Here is a 25,241-nt window from a genome sequence, read left to right on the forward strand (position 1 = left end):
ATTTATGATTTAATTTATAATTAATTAATAAAAAACATAATAAATAACAACTAATTAAAAAATGTCTATTTTGTTTGAACACATTGTATGAAGAGATGGTAATTTTGAAGAAATTAAGCGAAAATACATTTTTTGCCAATCAATTGATGGCAACGCCTGATGCCTTTTGAATGGCTTTGTGTTGATCGGCTTCATTCATGTGATGATAGGACTCAAAATGCATAGAAAAACTGGCCGTTCCCGAGGTCAGTGTCCGTACAAATGTCGAATAATTGACTAATTCGGACAGTGGTGTCACAGCATTGATGACTCGGAGATCACTTTTGACGGTAATGTCGCCGATTTGTGACCGACGTGTAGATAAATCGCTAATAATTGAGCCGATATACTGTTCGGGTGTTGTAATCTCGAGAACCATATAAGGCTCCAATAATTGTGGACTAGCTTTATGTAGACAATTGGCAATACATTGGCCGGCAGTTGCGGTAATAAACGGTAGTGTTGTACGAGAAGTTGTCTCAAATCCCAGCAAATCGACAAACACATCGACCACTGGAAAAGACAATAGCGGACCAAATTCCAGTGCATTGCGGACACCGGTTTCAATTGCCTTTAAATGGTCAGTCCGTAGTTTTCCCAAATCGTTATCCTGAGTGACCACAACTCGAATCAACTTATTGGTGTCGTCCGACTGTTTCTTCATCGACTTGGGACGCAATTGCAATGTAATCTTTATGCGATTCTTATTTCCACCGACCGCTTTGCTTACTTCTAAAGTATCAATGGCCGCGTCGACTATTGTCTCCCTATACGACACCTGTAGAGGACCGAGATATGTGTCCACTCCATACTCTTTTAGTATACGATCTTTAATAACCTATTATGATAACAACAATATTCAACAATTAGATAATTGATCACAAAAAAAATTACTGATTATAACTACAGTAATATTACATTACCTCAATATGCAATTCGCCCATTCCTTTGATAACAGTCTGTCCCGAATCCTTATCGGTGGTCACTTTAAATGACGGATCTTCACGTTGCAAATTATCCAATGCTAGTTCCATAGCATTTAATTTGGACAATGATGGCGCTTCAATGGAACARTAGAAGACTGGTTCGGGTACCGAAATTCCACCAAAYATTGGCTCTAAATTTGATTCATTTTTCTCGTATTTACGTTTGACCTGAAACGGCAAAACCAAAAAAAATAAATCTTTTGATACATAATAATAGTTATTTCAAAAAAGACTTACCTCATTGGCCACTGTTTGCGACGATACTAATGTGTCGCCAGTTATGGTATTCGTGAGTCCCGTAACGACAGCAATATTACCGAATCCTATGTGCGTTACTTCGCGAAAGTCATCGGCAAAAGCCATGTATAGCTTATGAATTTTTTCCGATTTATCGCGATTCATGTTAAACAATGATTGGGTGCTCTTCAGGTCACCCGAGTATAGGCGCAAAAAYGTTAGACAACCTAATCGTTTGTCAAATATGATCTTAAAGGCGAACGCACACAACTGTCCCGCGTATAASGCTTGCAATGGCCGTAYTTTYTCAAGAGGACTGGGTAAGTATCGGCACATCGAGTTCARCAASAGTTGAACGCCGACATTACGATAGGAACTGCCGCACAGTACGGGAAAAGCCAACTGTTTAATGGTCACCCGTCTCAGTGCGTTTTGAACCGATTGAGCGCTTATGTCCTCAACTTTGTTGGCCACCAGTATYTCTTCGGATAACTGTTCATCCAGATCGCTAATCGCACCGATCAGTTCATCTCGTAGACATTGCGCTTCTGCAAAGTGTTCATCACCGGTATGCAGTTGTGTTGTGTCAAACACTTTACCTTCGGTGCCATTATCAGGCCATAAGTGCCGTTCCATTGTCACCAAATCGACGATACCGTTGAACTCTTTGCCCGCACCTAACGGCATATGAATCGGCAGAGTTTTGGCGCCAAGTTTATGATCTATACTGTGCAGACAGCTGTCCAGTCGGGCGGCGGATTTGTCCATTTTATTCAAATATATGAGCCGAGGAATGCTGTAGCGATTGGCCTGCGACCAGACCGTRAATGTCTGAGCTTCAACACCGGCCGATGCGTCCAATATAGTGACCGCACCGTCCAGTACGCTAAGTGAACGCTCYACTTCGACCGTAAAGTCCACATGACCGGGCGTATCAATCAAATTGATCCGATGTCGGCGCCAGTCAAACGTGATCGACGCCGACGTAATGGTGATACCGCGTTCCCGCTCTTGTGGCAAATAATCGGTAACAGTGTCGCCGTCGTGCACTTCACCCATAATATCCGTTTCGCCCGAGTAGTAGAGCATACGYTCTGTCGTTGTGGTCTTTCCCGCGTCGATATGCGCTATTATACCGACATTACGTGTGTTTTTGAGATCACCTCCGCCGCCAACGGTAGTAGCCCTACGGTCGCCACTGATATTACGCCAGTCGATGGTAGCGGACAACCGATGCGATAACCAATAAAAACGTTTGACCACATGTCGGGTACAAATTGTGTACAACTTGGCGTTTGGTGTCAATAATAACAATGTCTTAATTATCATTGTTGTTGACWATCATCGGTGGTTAACAAATGAATCCTTTTATTTTGTTGTTAAATATTTGTATAAAAAACGGGAACAAATAGCTTGTGATTTGAYAATTCAGTGGTCATTTRATAAATGAAAATAATACCGTAATAATAATAAACGTGTGGACACAATAGCTGATTAGCGGATCAATTAAAACAAAAAACAATTATCTCATATATGATATATATATATATATATAGTTTTTTAACCATTGATTTAATGTTTGGATTCAATAACAAAATAGACATTCAATTAGTTATCATTTATTTTTTTGTTGTGACGATAATATTATCATTAACTTAATAGTAATTACATACACACACAAAAAAAACAAATTGGATCAGCTGGATCCTATTTGGATACTTACTTGTTTATTTTSGTAGGCAATGGGATCAAATTTTAGGTGATAATTGTTGGCTAAAATGTTAGACAAACAAAAATCTGGGTCAACAACAACAACACATGAAATTATAATTTAAATCATATGATTGGACCATGGACCATTTTATAAACAAAATTAATTGACTATCTTATTATAAAATCTATGTCTTAATTGTCATTAATTGTGATAATAATAATAATAATAGCCATTCAAGTGATTACCATTGATGTAACACACAATTGACAAACCAAAACAATGCAGTGTTTATACAGTACTGTATATACAGTACAAACAAATGTTTACTTGCAATACATTCACACATTTTTTTTTGGGAAACTTTTTTATTACAGAATTTTTATATACAGTATTGATATTAATATTAAATTTAATTCAAACACACATTTCAAGTAAACTATTGCCATCTATTAATATTGAACTATATATTTACTGATATTATAAATTAATAAAAATAARTTAAATTTTATTTTTGAATACAGGTATGTTTTAGCTAACTAAGCGCTAAAGTGTAGKGTCTCTCACTCTACCTGTATTTTTCAYTATACAGGTATATCTCAGGTATGTTATGATATTTAATATAAAATATTTTTTTTAACATAAAATGTTATATCAATATATAATTTATAGATAATGTGTGACACACGAGACGGCAATGTTGGGCCAAAAAAATATAAAACTATATATAAATTGTGATAAAATAATAATAATTTAATCGGAAATGAAAGTTTTCAGTAACTTTATTTTTATTTTGCTTGATATTCAGTAATAATAATATTATTATTTAGAAATATTATTTAATATATTTGAGTGCTATTTAATATACATAATAAATCTGAATTTATTTTATCATATACTGTATATGTAATGTATAAATAAATATATTAGAATATAACCATGCACCATTAGTTTAGTAACAATTGTAATAATAATCTAAATGATTTATTTACAGGTATTAATATTTTATTTATAATAATAACAATTGTAATACTAGTGGGAAATAAAAAAAATTTTTATATCCTGGTATAGAATTAATTAAAAATTTAATAATAAATTAAGCATACGATAAATTTTATTTTATTTTTTCTYTAATATTACTATTATATTAGTTTAAATATTTTTGTTTTACTTTATATGATATTAATAGTGGGAGTTATTGCATACACAAACATATTGTATGATAAAATTATTAATTATTATTATTATTAAATTTATTGCTGATAATAAAACAACTTAGTTATACTATTAGTATAAWTTTAATACTAATCACTGTATATTATAAGGATAATAATAAWAAAAAGAWATTKTACAAAATTAAATTGTAGTAAAACTATAGTAATACATTAGAAATTTAATATAATAATAATAATAATAATAATACTAAATAGCAAATACAGTAAATATGTTTATAGTGTGTGTGATGTAAGCAAATGTTTTATTTTWTTTTTAGTTAAAAATAGTTACACAGACTCTGTAGTAAACCATACAATCAATGTATAAGCAATGCATTTGCCAGACATACTGTGCATTATTATTATTATACAGTCTTACTGTTTGGGCACTCAATGATAGTCTCTCTCTCTCTCTCTCTCTTTCTCTGTATATTTTAGTCACTGTTTTATTATATATATATATACAGTAATAGGAGACAGAAAACCCATAGCAAACATTAATTATATTGAATTATTATTATTATTTACTGTAATATTATTATTACCTGTAGTTATGTAAAGAGGGAGAGAGAAAACAAATAGACACTTATTATAATAAACTTAACAAAAAAATAACAAATTCAATGATTTATTAAAATACTCCCTATTTTTAATAATAATAATATAATCAGTGCTTTAAATGTGTGTTTAATCATTTGAATTGTATTTTGTTATTATAATTAACAACAACACTACAGTATATATATAGTGATAACACAATAAGATATCAACAAAAAAAAAGTTTAATCATTAATTAATAAATACTTTTAATAAATAGTTTTTGTTTATCAATACATTTGAATAATCAATGAATGAATTGTGAAAACAATTGTTTTTGTTTTTGTAATTTATATCTAATTGTTTGATAATAACAACAAACAAACACATCATTTGTTATCATTGAATGCCTTAAAACTGTTATAAAAAATAATAAAATTTATGTGTTTTTTCTACAGTAAATAAAATTAATAAATCAATTGATTAGTAGTTATATTAATAGACCGTATAATGCAATTGAATTTAATACTTAACTTACCGGCGATTGGTCTCAAAAGTCACGCACCGACAGTGGTTAAGACGTTTGTTTCATCCATCGCTGGCCATAGTTGTTGCCGACGATCATCGCTAACACTGCCGTTCAGCATCACTACTGGTTGTTGTCCATATCATACGCGGCCATACTATTGGTGGCCAAACACAATCACCGCCAACAACTCATTTGCGGCCACAACAACATCAACAACAGCCACAGTATGTGATAATAAAGACTATGATCATCAAAGTGGCCACCAATTGGACTCGCGTTTAGTGTCAATGAGCCACAAGTTTCGGCACAAAGTGATGGCCAATTGGTTTCGGCAAAACATTAGTAATAATTTTAATAACAATAGTATTACCGGTAGTAGTGTTAGTGATAATGTGATTAAACGGCGATTGACTTCATATTCATCTGGAGATACAAAACAACGACAACAACAGCCACCCGAAGAACAACGAGACACCAGCGATGGTGACCACAGCTCAAGACACGATCAAACGGCCACCGCTACTGATTCGAGTGGCGGCGGCTATAGTACCGGCAGCGACACGACAACAGATTTTACCAGCGATGACGACGACCTGTTTGAAGAGCCGCCGCGCGTCCGGTTCGGCCTATTGAAGGTGACCATCACTATAGCGTTGGGACTATACGCCGGCGCCCTATTTGCTATGTTCGGCGCCAACTTTCTCGAAGAATACGAAATATTTGTTACCGGCGATGACGAAGATGACGATTGACTATCGGTGACAACTACAGCGGCGGCGACGCCGACCACCGAAACTGTTAGACAATTGTCGGCGAAATTATTGTCTGAGTGGGGCGTCGTATGCGAAGACAATGTTCAAAGATATCATTGGCTGGCAATTGTCTGGCCATCAGTATGTTTGCCGATATCTTCGGCATTTCATCGGTGATAATTGTATTTGTAATTAACGCTCAAAATCATAGGCTCTGATGATATTACAGATAGATATTTGTATTGTTTTTTTGTTTGTGATTTATATATTAATATATAATATTATAGTTCATTACTATATTATTGATTTTATTATTATTTGAATATGAAATTGCTTTCTATTTAATTAATTTATAAATGTATATATATTTATTATTATAATCATTATGTTATATGAATTTTATAGATTTTTTTTTATATATAAATTTAATTTATGAGAATTTTTCTTTATCTAATATTATCATTACTATTATTGTTATCAATTTATATAAATGTTTTTAGTTGTTAGTATTTTGATTGCCTATTGAAATGGATTTTAAGTTTTAATTTATTTGACTCGCAATTTCTCTCTCTCTCTCTCTCTCTCTCTCTTCTCAATGATAACAGTGATTATATTGTGAAAATATAGCTTACTATAAAATAAATACTAATTAATGTAATTACAAAAAAATGGCTCAAAAACTATACATTGATAGATAGATAGTTAAATGAAATACACACACATACAGTACACATGATATTTTTATCACTCACTCTTTAATAATTTATTTTTAATCTCAAATAATAATAGAAAAAAATTATAGATGATATAAATTTAGTAGTAGAGTAACACAATTTATTTTTTAAATCTATTTGTTGATAATAGGTATTAATTTTTAATTTAAGATTTTGGTTCTCTGAATAATTTATTTGACAAAAAAAATTATTAAAAGAAAAATGTTTTTTTTTGTTGGTTTGTAATTTATTCCTCTAGTAATTCAATAGTAATATGATTATCGCATTTTTAGATTAGATATAAAATAAACAGAATTTTTACAAATTTAATTTAAGATAATTTTATTATTTTATTTTTTYGGTGCACTGAACAGTAGATACTGTAGATTTGAAACAAAACATAACGGGAAAGAAATGTTTAAAAAAAATTAAATTTTTATTATTCATGAAAATTTTTATTCTCTATTATGATATATATATATAATATAACAAATTTATATATATATATATATGAAAATAAAATCCTAAAACCTGCTTTACTATTAAAACAATTTTTAAATTTTTATATATTATTAAATTATATTCTGTATATACAATACAATTATTATTTTGACTTATTTTCTTGTTATTTTCATACAGTATAAACATATAAGCATRCATACCAATATATATATATATATATATAAATACACATAAAATTGCACTATTTATGTCAATTTTTTTAAGTAAAACTTTTATTTATTATACAATATATAATAATAAACTCTTCCACTTATTGTTAGGTTTTTTTTATTAATATGTATATAAATTTATTTGTTATCATATTTTATTGCTATAATTAAGTCTAACCATATATATATAAAGCAATCAATTTTTTTATTGTCACCACAAATTTAAGATTATATAATATAAAATACAAATGTATATATACTGTAATTATAAACATATAAATTACGATAAGAGTTATATTAATTGAAAAATTTCTATAAAATATAAATTATGTTTGTTATGTTATGAAAATTATAATTATATCAAATAAATAAATTATAACAAATATTTTATATGATAATAATTATTTACGGTATACTTCAAATATTTTGATTGTCAATTATATAAATTGCGGCATTATATATATTTTTTTATTTTATTGTTTTACCAAATTATATATTTAATTAATATAATTAAACATTATTGTTTGTTTAGTATACATTATAATATTATAAAATRCTTTATTATTAATTATGGTTATATTGAAGGAGAAAAAAATAATTTTTTTGTTATATCATTACATTAAACCACAACTCATAATAATTTAGTTAGTTTTTTATTTTTGTTACTTTCATTTAAATTTCATTGCTATAGTTATGTCGAGTATTTAGGTTTTATTTAATGTGTTTTTATTAATATATATATATATATATATATATATATATATATAAAAATACTAACTTATATATATATATATATATATATATTAGTATACATATACTATATATATAAATTTATTATGATTACATAAGCAAAAAAATATAAGTATAGAAACTATAAAATAAACTAAATAAATTAAAACATTATATTTATTTTAAAATTAACATCACTACAAAACCCCATCTAATTAAATACATTTTTAAAAAAACATTCAATAATTATTAAGATGATATAAAAATGACTAAAATATTACAAAAAAAAATAAATATACATTTAATATACAGTATTCACTGGAAACTGAATGTTGTGCTAATAATAWGAATTAATGATAATTTGTGTTAACATTATCAACAAAAACAACAAAAATAATATGTATAAACAAAATGTTTTTTTTTATAGTTACACAAATATTTGACATATAAATACAATATATATATATATATATATATACTTGTACTGTATATAATTATATTGTATAAACAAAAAATCTCATATTTTTTTATTTGCAAAAACAGCACATTTATACTTAAAATGAAAAAAAATAAAACTAACGATTGATTCATTTATTTGGATTTTCGAGTCTCCGTTATGTTTGCTATTTATATCAATTAGATTTTTGTGGTTTATATGAGTTTATATGATTCACTATATACTGTATATATATATATATATTTCCAGCGATTTTCTCCTATTATTAGAGCTAACATTAATTTGGGATAAATTCCCGGCGATATAACAGCGCAGAGGAAATATAAAAATATGTTATTTTTTGCAACTACTGTAACATTAAGATATAAATTTATATCCTTAAAAATAGTATAAAATACAGTAGAAACACAATCATACTATACTAACAAAAAAGTTTCAATAATTGCAAATAGTTGTAAAAAAATTTACAATAAATTAAACTAATTTATTTTATTTTAGTGAATATAATTTTATATACTTATACTGCATTATAATAATACAATAGTTAAAATTATTATATAACTTAGACACACCAGAATATTCTGGCAATTTCAATAGGCATTATATAATATATACATACTATATATTGTTATTTTAATTTTATTATTTATACAAACATTTTAATAACTTATATTAAATTATAATTACACTATACTGTAGTATATATTGTATATACTTAAAAAATAATTATTTCTAATCTATAACTTATAAAATATTTATTTATTTTCATATACATAATATAATACTAATTTATCTGTTTAAAGTGCATACTTTGTACTATAAATTCCTGTAATTTAATTAACAATATCTGGAATTTACGCTAATGTCATAAAAATTGTTGAAAATATTTTTTCAGCATAAAAACATACGTCAAATAATAAATGATTATTACAATCGGTTTTGTCACATAAGGCACTGTCAGATAAATAAAAAAATATATATCATATGATATTGTTTGTCTCAGTTAGCATATATTGAATTTATTGTTTTAGTTTTTTATTGAAAAAAAAMTTTTCTTATCAGATTTGATTTATGAAAAACATTTTTAAAGCTATATTTTAACTTTTGAATACAAATTATAGTTTCCTATTATTATTATTATTATTAGATTAAACTTGAAGTTTAACATATAATTTATGGTTTTAATGAAATTGTAGACTAAGATGTTTTTATTTTATTGAAACTGAAATTTTTTACAACAACAAAAATTATATTACTATTGAATATATATTATATTTCTCTATAGTAGACTACTGTATCGTTGAAATAAAAAAATACTTTGAATAGGAAATCAATATTATTTGTTTCATACAATAAAATAAAACTTCAAAAGTAATTTGTGTGTTCACACAAATAAAGTAAAAATAAATTTCTGTGTTTAGACTGTGTTTCCTRTGGCCGCCAGACATACATTTCATTAAATTATATATCATTTTGTTAGATATTATAGTATTTTACGGTAATACCACTTTCAACCACCACAACCATTACCATCAAAGTGTATGTGCGCTWAGTATGACTGACCATAATGTGTATGTGTGTGTGTCCAACCCATTTGTTAAGAATCATAAACTATATATATATATATATATATATATATATATTTTTTGATCCATTATTCATATTATATTAATATATTACATATGGATTTACTGTATATGGGCTTAAATTTCAACTGTGCCCTGTTTTTTGTTGTTGTTGTTATTATTGCTACTCATCCCTACTTAACCAATATTATAGGCTTTACTCACAATTAGTTTTTTGTCTACATTTTGGTTATATATGAAAAGCTTTTTAGTTTTTACTTTATTTTTTTGTTCGTTTTGTTTCTTTAAGTAAATTACTTTCACTTGAGATGAATTGCTTAAGAGAATCGCCACTTATTGTGAAAGGAATTGGCAGATATGGTGTGGGCATTAACTGCGAGCTCAGGGATGATAATATATGATAGTGTTTGTGTGTCAGTGCTATCAATAGTGATAATAAAGATATAGTTTTGTTTTATCGGGTTAACAAATAAATGACATTAAACACATACAACACGCCGCTTACTGAATATATGATTTTTATATAATATATGAAATTTTATCGTTATTATTATTATTATTATTATATTATTATTATTATTATTATTATTATTATTATTATTATTATTATTATTATTATTATTATTATTATTATTATTATTATTATTATTATTATTATTATTATTATTATTATTATTATTATTATTATTATTATTATATATATATTATTATTATTATTATTATTATTATTATTATTATTATTATTATTATTATTATTATTATTATTATTATTATTATTATTATTATTATTATTATTATTATTATTATTATTATTATTATTATTATTATTATTATTATTATTATTATTATTATTATTATTATTATTATTATTATTATTATTATTATTATTATTATTATTATTATTATTATTATTATTATTATTATTATTATTATTATTATTATTATTATTATTATTATTATTATTATTATTTATTATTATTATTATTATTAAATTATTTTATTATTATTATTATTATTATTATTATTATTATTATTATTATTATTATTATTATTATTATTATTATTATTATTATTATTATTATTATTATTATTATTATTATTATTATTATTATTATTATTATTATTATTATTATTATTATTATTATTATTATTATTATTATTATTATTATTATTATTATTATTTATTATTATTATTATTATTATTATTATTATTATTATTATTATATATATATATATATATTATTATATATTATTATTATTATTATTATTATTATTATTATTATTATTATTATTATTATTATTATTATTATTATTATTATTATTATTATTATTATTATTATTATTATTATTATTATTATTATTATATTTATAGATATAACCTATTATGCATTGACATACCGGTACTGTATGAATATATAATTATATATAAATAATCATATATTCATATATTTTATTGCATATTATATAATAAATGCACTTTTGAAATAAATATTACCAGCAATATAAAAAAATTATATATATATTATTATTTTTTTATCATATATATTTTTTAACATAAAACAATAGAGGAAATAAAAATGCTATTATTTTTTATTTATTAATGGGTATAATAAAATTTTTAATTAAATATATTTTTTAAATTTTTTTTTCTATGTTTAGCTGTATTCTAGAGTTCATAAATATTAATATAATTTATAATTCATATAAAATAAGATATTAAAATTTTAAAAATTAATATATTATATAAATAGTAGACAGTACTTGAGATATAAATTTTATATATTTATATATAAAGTGGCATATATTTTATTTATACATAAAATAATAAAATATTTTATAGCATAAAACATGTTTTATTTCAAAATATTTCAATTATACAGTACTATGATTTGTTTATAAAATTTTTTTATAAACACAAAATTATTATTAATTATTTTATTTTATAAATATACACTTATATACGGAATATTTTGCATGTATGTTATAATATTAGATACAACTAGAATAAACTAGATAATTTATGTTTTATAGTTAGTTACATACAGTATAATTTATAAAAATAATTTATTTGTAAAATCTTAATTGCCAGTACTTAATTTGTATTGTTTATATATATATATATATATATATATATATATATATGTACATATATATGTAATATTATTTTATGTATATATTTATTTTTTTGATAAAATTTATAGTTTAGTATAAAATATTTTTTGAAATTTAAATATTTATTTTTWAAAAATTCAAATTACATTTTTAGATATATTTCATAATAACTAAATTGTGTAAATTTTATACAAAAATCAATTATTTTAATAACATATAGTATGTGACTTCAAGTGTGTGAGTGTGAGTGTGATTCACATTTGGCTTCTCATACTGTGACTACCTGTGCAAAACTCAAGTTATTGATTGCTGAGAGTGAGTGAGTGAGTGAGTGAGTGAATGAATAAATAGTAAAGTAAACAATTAATAAATGATATAAAGAGAAAAATAAAATAATTTGCTTTAATTTTAAGTTATATATTTAAATTAATTATATTTATGTTAGTGTATAAATTAAAATATAGATTATATAATACATATTCACAATTATATGATGGATAATCAACATTCAAAATTTAAAATATTATAATATATCGTATATAATAATAAKAATAACTATAATAATTTTGTATAAATTATTTCAATTCAAATAATACTTTGTATATTTGACATTTAAAATTATTATAAATTTTTATAAACTATATTTCTATGCATACCATTTATTAGTTAGATATACGGTTTAATTTATTAATTAAATTGAGAGACAATATAATTGCTAATACTATTGTGTGATATAAATATTTATATATATATATATATATAATTTAATACTATATATCAGTAGTATATCTTTATTATAAACATGTAAAAGATATAAACTGTATAATGCATTAAATTATTATATGTATAATTAGTTAGCTATTTAATTATGAATAAACTAATAAAATATTCAACATGAACAATTAATGTTCTCATTTGTTATGTATATATTTATATAAATATTTTTAAAAATTTATTTACAATAATTAGACTAAATTTAGTTTTATGTATTGAGAATATTCATAAATAATAAAATTATAAAAGTTTTATGTTTTTAAAAGTTTTCAGTACACTAATGGCTTAAATATTTTTTTAAAAAATGTTTTAAAATTAAAAGTGAGATTTTTTTAATCATTAAAATTTTTATTACTAAATAATGCAGAATATTATTTATGTAACTAAGCAATGCATTCATTTACATATTTGCAATTATATTTTAACTAAAATTATATACAAATATAAATGCCTTAAATAACTATTGATAACAACACATAAGGATTTGTATTGCAATCATAACCGTAAATGTGAATAAATAAAATGTATTGATATTTACTGTATAACTATTTATATATATAACTTATAGAGTAATAACTATTTATATTATTAACTAAACCGTTAATAATGTTCGGCAAATACATCTAATTATTGATTTTCGGATATAAATTCAATATACTGTATAAAAGTACTGACTGTATAATACTGTAATAATGTATTTATCACTAGTGTTAACACATTTCAAAGTTTTACTTTAATTTCTTAAAAAATAAATACAATTTATATGAAAGGCAATAAAATAATAGTAATCAAAACAAATTACAATTTTTTGTGTGTGTAATGAATCAATRATAAAATACATGTTTAAATAGTATAAATTTTGTTTAAATTAATTGCTATATTAAATATTAAATAAATTATGCTATTTATTAAGTGTTTTTTTTGTACTAGTAACATTTTTCTAGTTATTTTTCTAATGTATTATTTCTAAAATCAATAAAAATAGTTTATTGATTATTATCATTTTAAAATTACTAAATATGTGATAGTTGGATATATATAATATGATAGTAAAATTCAAATGTATAACTTATAATAAAATCTGGTAACACTAGTTGTATACACTATACGTGTGTACCGCATATAAAATCCAATAAAATCCAACATATATTTAAACACATAATCATTTCCCTTTAGGTTTAAGTCCGAWAAGCCTTCCGACTACTGTTGAATAATATGCTAAACATTAGTTTAATTAAAAAAATGCATTGATTTTTATAAAAATCTCTTGATAAATAATTTTTCCTATTGTTTTGCTATTAAATATAGTAAATTTTAATTAATTTTCAAACAAATATTTTTAGTTAACCACATTCCCTTAGCTGAGATTAAATTTAATATATATATATATATWTATTAATATTAAAATATTTGATGCAAAYATATTTTGGTGATAAATAATTTTCTTTATGTGTGTGTTGTTAGCATTGTATACTTAAATTTGATATCAACTAATGTATTATACAATTACTATATCAGTGATATCACATATTTATAAATAAATTCATATTTTTTTATTTATCACAAATACTGTACAGACAAATGTCGTACAAAAAAATATTTCAAATATTTTATTGATTACATACAGAATACTGACTTTTGTACGGATATTACTGTAATAATAAAATAATAATAATTTTTTATATCAAATTGAATAAAGACATACAAAATATGTTTGTTTCAGACCATTGTTGTTGTTGTTGGGAACAGTAGTCAYAAAAAAATAAATAATCAGAGATGACATGCATTTCATTTTGTATTATTTTTTATAAGTTATCTTTAAAAATATACAAAAATACAAAACTTGTAAAATATGTGTTAATTTATGTTTATTATAATTATTGATAAAATTTTATCTAATATAGAGTAGTAATATATTACTGCTTTCAATAAAAATATTTTTGTCATTTATTTTATTTATGACATTCATTGTGAACAACATTTAAAGACATTGATATTTGATAAGAATAATGTGTAAACATTTGTAATAAATTATAAATAATTTTTTAAAAATCTAAAATAAATAATTTATAAAAAATATTTTATCAAATTACAACTTTTAAAAAAAATACTTWTATATATAAAWATAAAGTAAAAACATTTTATCGGCATTTATATAAAAATTCCTATTGATCTAAATAATCATTATATGAGAAAAATATGACATCAATTCATCAAATATTCAATATATTTATTGTACAGTATATAYAGTTTATGTGATTATTGTTGTTATTCACAGTATATTGATTTATAGTTAAAAAAAACTTTTTCATCTTTTATTTACTATTTTTAAAATGTAATTTACAAGAAAAAACACGAAAGTAATGTCTCTATTATTTTAAAAATAAAAAATAGTTGTAAAATATGTCCTCAAAATYATATATCTGTATATACAGTAAATATATATATATATAACATAAGGATCAATAAATTATATGATAGTCCAGCAAAAAACACAAACATTTCCCTAAAGAATATTATTTTTGTGTACCTTTAGGTCACAGAATAATATTAATATTTTAAGTCAAACATAAATTGCTATATCATATATATATATRTTATATATCATATATTTTGTTTTTTATTTTCAGACTTTATATACTGTATAAAATAAATAATATATTATATATATATATATACATAATAAGATAGAAATCAATTTAGAGATTGGGTTAAAATAATGTCAACGATATAATTAATATAATATTTTTTGTTTTATGTAATATTAAACATTATTTAACTAATTATTTTTCATAAAAAATAAATGCAATTATTTGAAAAATATAATATTAAAATTTATACTTAATTTACTGTACGGTATATATCATACTAGTAATTAATATTAGTATATATATCAAAATTACATTTAGTAAAAAAATAACTAGTWTAGCAATAAATATTATAAWTGTTTGACATTTTAGTATTAGTTACAGAAAATAAAAAATATTTATACTTTAATTCATCTATTATTATATTACTACTATGACACTCAATAATAATAATAATAATATAGTATATAATAAATATTCAAAACACGTGTGTGTGTACTCTATACTGTACTGTATTTTTGTAGACAATTATAATTTTATGGATTCAAAAAAAAAATCTATTGTATTAACAAAAAAATTCTTTTAGTGTCAGCTATTGTCATATTTTATTGAATAGATATGCAAATATAGTATTTTGAATAGTAATTTATTTTTCATTGAAATATTTCAGTGAAAAAGTACACCTGAAAATTTAGAAAATTCTATTTATTTATTTATTTTAATTTTATTATTTTGTGATAATTAAATTTTTGTTTGTATTTCAATGTAAAAAAAATGCTAATTATTATTTTTATTTTCATTAACTATTACTGTTTGGATGGCAGGGCTATATGATATTTTGTAACACATTTTTATATGACCGTTATTATTATTATTATTATTTATACAGAAAATATTAATTCATAATATTTGAATTAATGTCTAGAAAATTATTATTTTTTTATTAAATAGTAATTTCAAATGAATAATAATAATTGTCTGGCCATTTGACACCAAACTTAATACACATAACAAACAGTAAAACAAACAAAAGTTTTTTTTATATAATAATAGGATTTGTTTGCTTTAATACAATATCTATAATAATAAACAATAATATATAGATAGAGAGAAAAAAACTATATATACAGTACTTATTATTATTATTTTAATCACTTGACGCTCACTTATTATAATTATAATTACAATAATAATAATTATTATTATTTAATTTTTTTCAATACGAAATCACATAGCACTTGAATTTGAAAAAAATATATAATAATTATTTCAAACTAATTGTTTGTACACTTWTATACTACTAGTACTATTACTACTACTACTACTATATTATTTTTTGTTTTGGGAAAAACAAATTCAACCCTAAAAACAAAATCAGTTATTTAATAAGTAAATAAAAAAAATATTTTCATTTAATCCAATAAATGACTGAAACTTTTTTAAAATTTAAAGTTTTTTTTCGATGACAGCAATCATTGTGTGTTTGTTAATTGCTTAGTGAAAGTGATTTTTTTGAGAGTCTTATATAATATATATATATTTTTAATAATCTTTTTTCCAATGATATTCAACTGAATATAGATAAATGAATGTGAAATATGAATCGCAAAAATCTTTATAATTTATTATTAATGACAATTAATTATTCATTATTATTATTAATTGCTATAATTTTATTGCACTTTACTGGTAATTATTATAATCTAATTTATGTGTTTTAATTTTCTATTTTAATATTATAGATATACATATAATAAATACTTCATATACTTTATATATTTATTTTGTAATCAATTATACTGTATAGAAAAATAATAATAATAATAATCTAATAATAGTCTGTATAATTTATTTTGTTTGCTTTTTATTATCTCTGATATGTGCACTATTTATTATTAAACTAATAAAAATGTCAATTAATTTCATTATTATTATTATTACTTTTTTTTATATATATATATGATATTCACAAACACATGTGCTTTTGAACGAAACAACAAACAAACACAGAATCTGGTGATACAATCGATACCCAATCAACACAATTACTATCAAATACCAGTCTATACTCAATATCATTGATAACTCCAGAGAGTCGAGCATCTCATCCAAGGGTATGTTTGTCCATAAATTATTAGATATACAGTATATATATATTATACAGATTATTAGATTTTGTTTTATACACTATATATACAGTATATTCAGTATAATGTATTATACTTTTATAATAATATACAGTATATACTGTATAAATAGCATTCATGTAAAGTATAAGACAAAATCGATATTCATGTGTATGTTTGTGTGTGTGTGTGTGTTATATATATATTACATACACACCAATACAGTATTATGTAGTTTACTATATTTTTAGATGAAAAAATCTTTTTTCAAGTATAAAATAATTAGTTTTATATTGTCTAATAATCTCCTTATACATTGAATACTACAGTGTAATATAAATTATATAACTAGTACATTATGTATAATACTGTATATACAGTGTAACCATCAAAAAAGCATAGTTATATTGTTATACTGTACTTTATATTATAATGTGCATGTATATAGAAATATAAATCAGCTAGTATAATTAATATCATGTCAACACAGTGTGTGGTATTGTATAGTATGTGTCAAATATAAAGAAAACAATGGGAAACAATTAATTTACTATTACAATATATATAAAATTACAAAAATATATACAGTATATATTTATTATGCAATATTATACAGATATAAAGTGTCTAAAAATATTTATTGTTTAATTTTTGTTGCTAATAAAGTAGTTTTTATTGTAATGATTTTTTTTAATTATTAATAATAGTAAACTAATGTGAAATAATTTCTATAATATTTACATGTAGTATAAATTAGTTATTTTTATTTGTCAATTAAATATCATTAGTTAAGTATAGGTGTAATGTATTGATATTTAACCCTAACATTTAACGAGTTTGTCTAACTTGATAATGATTGTATTTTTTTATTGTTGTTGTTATCCCCTCTATCTAATGGATTTATTCAGTAAAATAGTAATTAACAGTTTATTTGTCAAATAAATAGATATAATATATAAATCTATATACTATAAAACATTTAATAGTTTAGATAAGATTAAAGTAAATGTAATAAATATTTTAGCCATTATTTTTCTAATGTTATTTTCTGGTAATACTGTATATAAAAGTATAGTAATTTTCTATATTACTGTATAGCATTAGTCTAACAAAATTAGTTTTTAACATATTATTTATAGATTTATATTAAATTAACTACAGCAAAACAAAATGTTATCATTTATATATGTAATAATTTTTGTAACATATTTCTCACATTAATATTAATTTTGTTATTTCTATAAAAAATTAAAAATCAATACAATTAACAGTCTCTTTCTCTCTCTCTCTCTCTTTCTCTTTCTCTATCTATCTATCTATCTATCTATCTATCTATCTATCTCTAGAAATTTGTTACTATATAAATAATAAATAATAGTTAATGTCAAAATTGTTAAATGATACATTTGGAGAAAATAAATTATTGTTAATTGTTAGATTAATAGTAATAATAATACATTTTAGTAATTTCTTTTAACTAAAAAATTGATTAAACTTTACTTAAACTATAAAATGAAAAAGAAAATATATGTTTTATGTTTGAAAACACAATTTATAATGTTTTACTTAAAAAATGATATGATATAATAGTTATATTTAACAAATATATTTATACAGTATAATATATGCCTAAGTGGAGATACTTAATAATGATATATACTGTATATATAAAATAACATATTTTACAAAACATTAAATATAAATTTGATATATTTATGTATATTTACAACAACAACAACAAAATGTGTGTATTTAGGCAACAAAAATACGTGGCATTACATAAAAGTCGTACAAAATCTCAATTTTACATATTTATGTCAATCAATTCACAAATCAAAAAATAAATAAAAAATATTTTTGAATATTTTAAATATATTTAATTTGTTTAAATTTATATTCGCTAATTAGTAAAAGTGTTTTGTATATAAAAATATGAGATATAATATTTATAGTTTGAATTAATTGAAATCATATTTTCATCCATCATTTGAATTAATTGTAATAAATTAACAAATGTGTTAAATATATATATACATTATGAGACACTTGAGACAGTTTTACTGTATAATCATTATATTATTGTAAATTATAACAATAAAAATTGTAGTTTTATTGGTTTTTTTCCAAGTAATCGATGAAACTTTTATTTTATAGACATATATATATTAAATAATAATTGGATATAATACTCTATTTATTGTTAGTTAACAATTATTATATATTTAAATAATAATAATAATAGCAGAATATATTAATATAAATTATGATTATTAAAAAATGATTATGATTGTTAGATATAAAATAGATTTTTTTAGATAAATATATTACATAATATGATAAAGTTCAATTTTTATTTAATATTAATTTTATCTAATTTTACTGTATTATTATCATAGTTTTAAGCACCCCATCTAGTGAATTAATATCATTTAAAAAATTAATTAATTTTTTATATTTTATTTTTAATTAATTGATCTTTTTTAAATATAATTTATTAAACTAATATAAAATATTGACTATGAATTTATGTTAAGCTAATAAATATTTTAAGTCTATTTTGAAACTTTTTCTCAGTTTTAAAATATTTAACATATTAAATATTAAAGTATATAATAATTTTCAAATTTGTTAGATATAAAAATTATATTCAAATCTTACTTTATATTAAAATAAAATATGATATTATTAATACTATATATATATATATCGTATTATAGTTTAAAAATATACTGCATTATGGGTTATTGAAAATTTTATTTACTATTTGCATATCTTTATTGATTAAAGTTATTTTTCAATATATTTTTTATTGTATATATCTATTCAATACGTTATACAAATATATAGTAAAATATATATATATACTGTATGATAAAATCAGCAAAATTTCTAGCTTTTATTTATGTTTATACTGTATATATAATATACACTCTATTTGTTATCTCAATTGAAAACATAATATAGTTTGTTATTTGAATCAAATAAATATTGTATGTATTGATTTTTATTGCAAATGTTAGATAAATGTCAATATTTAATAGGATCAAATAAAAATATAAAGTTTGGTTATTAGATAAATATTTTGCTAAAAACATATGATATTATTATTATTATTTGTGAGAAAATATCATAATACTATTTTCGTTGTTTTGTTTTTTATTTTGTGATAACAAATACAAAAAAAATAAAGAAAATAAAACACAAATTGTAACACATTTTGTTGTTTTATTAATACTATGTATCGTCAGATCATAAAAAAATCATTTTTTTCTAATAACAWAAATTGTTTCATAAAAATATGTTCACTATTTATTTGACACAAAAATAAATATTTATATCTAAAATATTATATATATATATATTGTTTTTGTTGGATAACTAAATAATACTAATTAGATTTAAATTATTAAAAAGAAATTGTTGATTATTTTTTTCAAAATTATTATTAATTTTATTTGATAATTAGTATAAACATATTTTTAATAATAATAATTAATAATTTTGAATATTAATATTTTTTTGTTATGAATTATGAAATTATTTATTATAATGAATAGTATCGCCGATCTGTGAGAAGAGGCCAAAACATTCGCTATCAGCGGACGTATGACTTGAATCGACTGCAACACGAACTGCACAACCAGTACCTCCCGGTGCGACACAAACCATACTTTCATCCGGTCAACGAAGTTTCATCGTATTATTTGCCCAAAAAATATAACCGCATTAATGCCAACATTGAAAACTTTAGCGATAGACTAAACCGACAACAAGCGTATGGCACCAAAACACGTACGGTTAGCACTACATCGCGAGGTGAACACMGGTATTCAGTGACCAGACGGGTATCTCGACCACCAGCAGCACTTGTACCCTATGATCCGCTGCGWGGTATACAACCAGTTGAKCCAACACTAAMCGTACAACCGATTGGACCTGTTTATCGACCGTATGGTCCAAGTGGCGGTGGTCAGGGAGGTGGACAGTGGACAGGTGGTAGCGGTGGTCAGGGAGGAGGTCAGTGGACAGGTGGTAGACGACCAGGCTTTGATGACGATGTCGATGTTGGTATTGGCCAACAATATCCCAGACAACCGTCGCCACCATCAATACCGGGACCCATACCTCCCATAGTCGTACCATTTGTCAACCGACCAACTCTACCGCGTCCGTCACCTCTAATACCCGAATCATACGTCAGGAATTCGACATTTGCCGGCATTCCCGGCTATATACGAGCCGACTATCCCGGTTACACTGMCATTCCYTAYACGGGGTTTCGATGCGCATCTCAACCCTATTACGGATACTACGCGGACATTACAGCCGGMTGTCAGGTATGGTATAGATATGACATACATTTTGTAATTTTTTTGCATGAGAGTGTGTGTGTGTGTGTGTGTGTGTGTGTGTGTGTGTTATATCCTAAAGTATATAAATGTGTTACATTAATTAATTGCCCCTATAATTATTGGTGTATTTCAATATCTATATTGCACATACCTTTCCTTAATAATGCCACGGATGGAGATTGAGGTTATAAATGATGGCAATTATCAGTGAATAAAAAAAATATTATAAAAACAATGGAYTGAAATGGATAGTTATGTTTTTCCTCATTAGGTTTCATTTAAGAGAGAGAGAGAGAGAGAGAGAGAGAGAGAGAGAGAGAGAGAGAGAGAAAGTCGTGCAATACTTTTGGCTATAAAATAAACTTTATTAATTAAATGATTTTTATTTCAAAAAAATGCTAATATAATTTGCCAGATTATATAACGTGCAAATTAACTGTATATTATATATAACATATGATAGTTGATTGATAATCTATGTTGTGTATCATTATAATACACTAATTATTTTTATTATTATTATATACAATATATAATAATTATGTGCACATATGCATATTGAATATTGTATTGATAATAATATTTTTTGTTGTTGTAAACTTAACAAAAATTGACATTTAATTTGTTTGTTTTTACTATTATTTTTCAACATAATAATTTATTGATTTTCTAAATGCCATTTATTAAAATAGTTAATTTTATTTATTTTAATCACATTTAAATTTCTATTATATTATGTTATGATTATTGTTGATTTTGATGTTTTAGTGAGATTTAAAAAAAAATAAAATAAGTTTAATATTAGCAAATATTTATCAGATTAATTGTATAGTATATAAATGTTAATTGCAATACAATATGTGTTAACTAATCTACACAATAGACTATATTATTATTATTATTATTTAAATTAACAAATTAAAAAAAAAACTTTTATTATTTATTTAATATTGGGAAATCATTAAATTATTATTTTATTATTATTAATAATAATAGCAAAATACTGTATTAATTTTATTTATGTTATGAAAGAGTTTTAAATAATAATAATAACAATAATAATAAATAACTTTCAGTGTCAATAAACAGTAAAAATAGGTGATGTGAATGTTAAATAGTATACAAAATATATAGTAGCAAATAAAATATAATATGCAATTTTATTTATTTATTTTTTGAAACATAATAATTGTATTATTTCATTATATAATATACATTTATAAGTTATGTAAAGAAAATAGCAGTTCAGTGTTAACTTAATAAATAGTAATTAATTGTTTCGCAAATAACTATTATAATGATTGTAATAATAATAATAATAGAAAACAAACAAAATGTTAGTGAAATAGAAAAAAGTGAATTATCTATTATTTGCTATTGAATTAAATGATAGACTGGATAATAGAGAGAGAGAGAGAGAGAGAGAGAGAGAGAGAGAGAGACGAATAAAACAAATTTTTTGATTATGTATTCATATGTTATAGCATTTTAAATGATAGGTTTGTTTTGTTTGTTTGTTTGCTAGAGGTTTATATAATAATAATATTTAGTTATTATTATTATTATATTTTATATATTGTTTGCAATAGCAATCAGTAATGTATTGTTTTATAGAAAGTGCAGTATATTATTACTGAATATACTGTATTTTATTATTTCAAAAATTAAAAAAWATATATATATATTCAATATAAATTGCAAAACAAATGCTTTTTTAAAAAAATTATTATATCTTTATTATATATTATATGTTTATTCACATAATCTTTGGATAAAATGTCATAATATTTTTACAACAAATATTATAATATTTGTAAATATATAATCATATAATAAATTATAAGTTATAGAGTTAAAGAAAATTGCTCCTAATATCTAATGTGTGTGTAATTTGATGAGAGAAAATTGAAAGTTACTATAATTTTTCTCTAATTTAATTAGCATTTTAAAAAGCAAGCAAAAAAATTATACACAATATTTGCATTATTATTTATTTCAATTGGTATTATAATATTAAGTGATTTATTAAATGGGAAATACATAAACACTGATCGTAAACAATATTTTTGTTAAATAAATATTATAATATGTTTTTTATGCAAAAAAATAAAGAGTAAGCGATTAGATTATGTGATTCATAAATCACAGGTTTATATATATATATATATATTTCTTGTTATTATAAATACTAATACTGAATATAATTTATTTAATATAACTTCAATGACATTAGGGAAAAAAATGATATATAGCTAATATAGTGTAGTGTATACTGAGTATATCCATATAACATATAATTAATTAAATATTATTTATTAATGATGGGCTCAGTTGACTTTCTCGACTTTTTATGTGTTTTATATCATTTAATACCTGTACAGTATACTGATATACCACCCAATAGATGACCTATTGAGAGGTTATGTATTTTTATTTTATATGTAATTATGTTCACATAATGTATTAGTATTGTGTTTTTGTGATACTATAACCAGTTGCAAATAATCCAATAATAATAATACTAATATAATAATATAAGTGCTATTGTATTATTTGATTTGTRAATCAATTTGAAATATTTTATATATATAGATAAAGAAARTTTTAAAAATAGATAAAAATAACAAATTATTGAATTGAAAATTATTTCTATAAATTTTTATTGTTTCGAAAAAAACACGTCGAAAAATAGCAAAATAAAAATCATTATTCAAATTATTAAATAAATTGATCAAACAGTGTTTAAAATATACAGTATATCTACGATATATTGTATTATATGTAAAAAAAAGTTTAAAACGTCTAAATGGTTTATATTAATTTATTTAAAAAGGCCTCAAATTTAAATTAGATAATAATAATAAATTTCAAACAGTTTTTAAAGGCAATTTGATTTGAAGCAAAAAATGTAAATTTCAAATTCAATTTGCATTTAAAAAGATTAAATGCATTACAATTTAATAATCTCAATAATAATAATAATAATACCTTAAGTTATTTGTTATATAAATAATAATAATGTAATAGTATTAAAATAAATTTGTTTKKATAGAAAAATAAAAATAAATAAATAAAAATTTATAAAATAGCCATATTATTAAGTAAAATAAAATTTACACAATTACTTA

At 22.2% G+C, this 25,241-nt stretch overlaps 2 protein-coding genes across 2 annotated transcripts; one reads left to right on the forward strand and one right to left on the reverse strand.

Moving 5' to 3' along the window:
• Positions 1-107: 107 nt before the first annotated feature.
• Positions 108-2,742, reverse strand: LOC128954772 (ribosome-releasing factor 2, mitochondrial-like). Its single transcript, XM_054300371.1, has 3 exons — positions 1,263-2,742; positions 963-1,193; positions 108-877 (listed from the first exon to the last, which is right to left on the reverse strand). The coding sequence occupies exons 1-3, from the start codon at positions 2,589-2,591 to the stop codon at positions 140-142; spliced, it is 2,298 nt and encodes a 765-aa protein (XP_054156346.1). The 5' UTR covers positions 2,592-2,742; the 3' UTR covers positions 108-139.
• Positions 2,743-5,123: 2,381 nt separating this feature from the next.
• Positions 5,124-6,286, forward strand: LOC128954793 (uncharacterized). Its single transcript, XM_054300393.1, has one exon. It carries the CDS (start codon positions 5,235-5,237, stop codon positions 6,003-6,005), a length of 771 nt encoding a protein of 256 aa, XP_054156368.1. The 5' UTR covers positions 5,124-5,234; the 3' UTR covers positions 6,006-6,286.
• The last annotated feature ends 18,955 nt before the right edge of the window (positions 6,287-25,241 follow it).

Source organism: Oppia nitens, unplaced genomic scaffold (genome assembly GCF_028296485.1).
Source record: "Oppia nitens isolate AA-2021 unplaced genomic scaffold, nextdenovo-longstitch-racon4-pilon3 scaffold29_pilon_pilon_pilon, whole genome shotgun sequence".
Classification (NCBI taxonomy): Eukaryota; Metazoa; Arthropoda; class Arachnida; order Sarcoptiformes; family Oppiidae; genus Oppia; species Oppia nitens.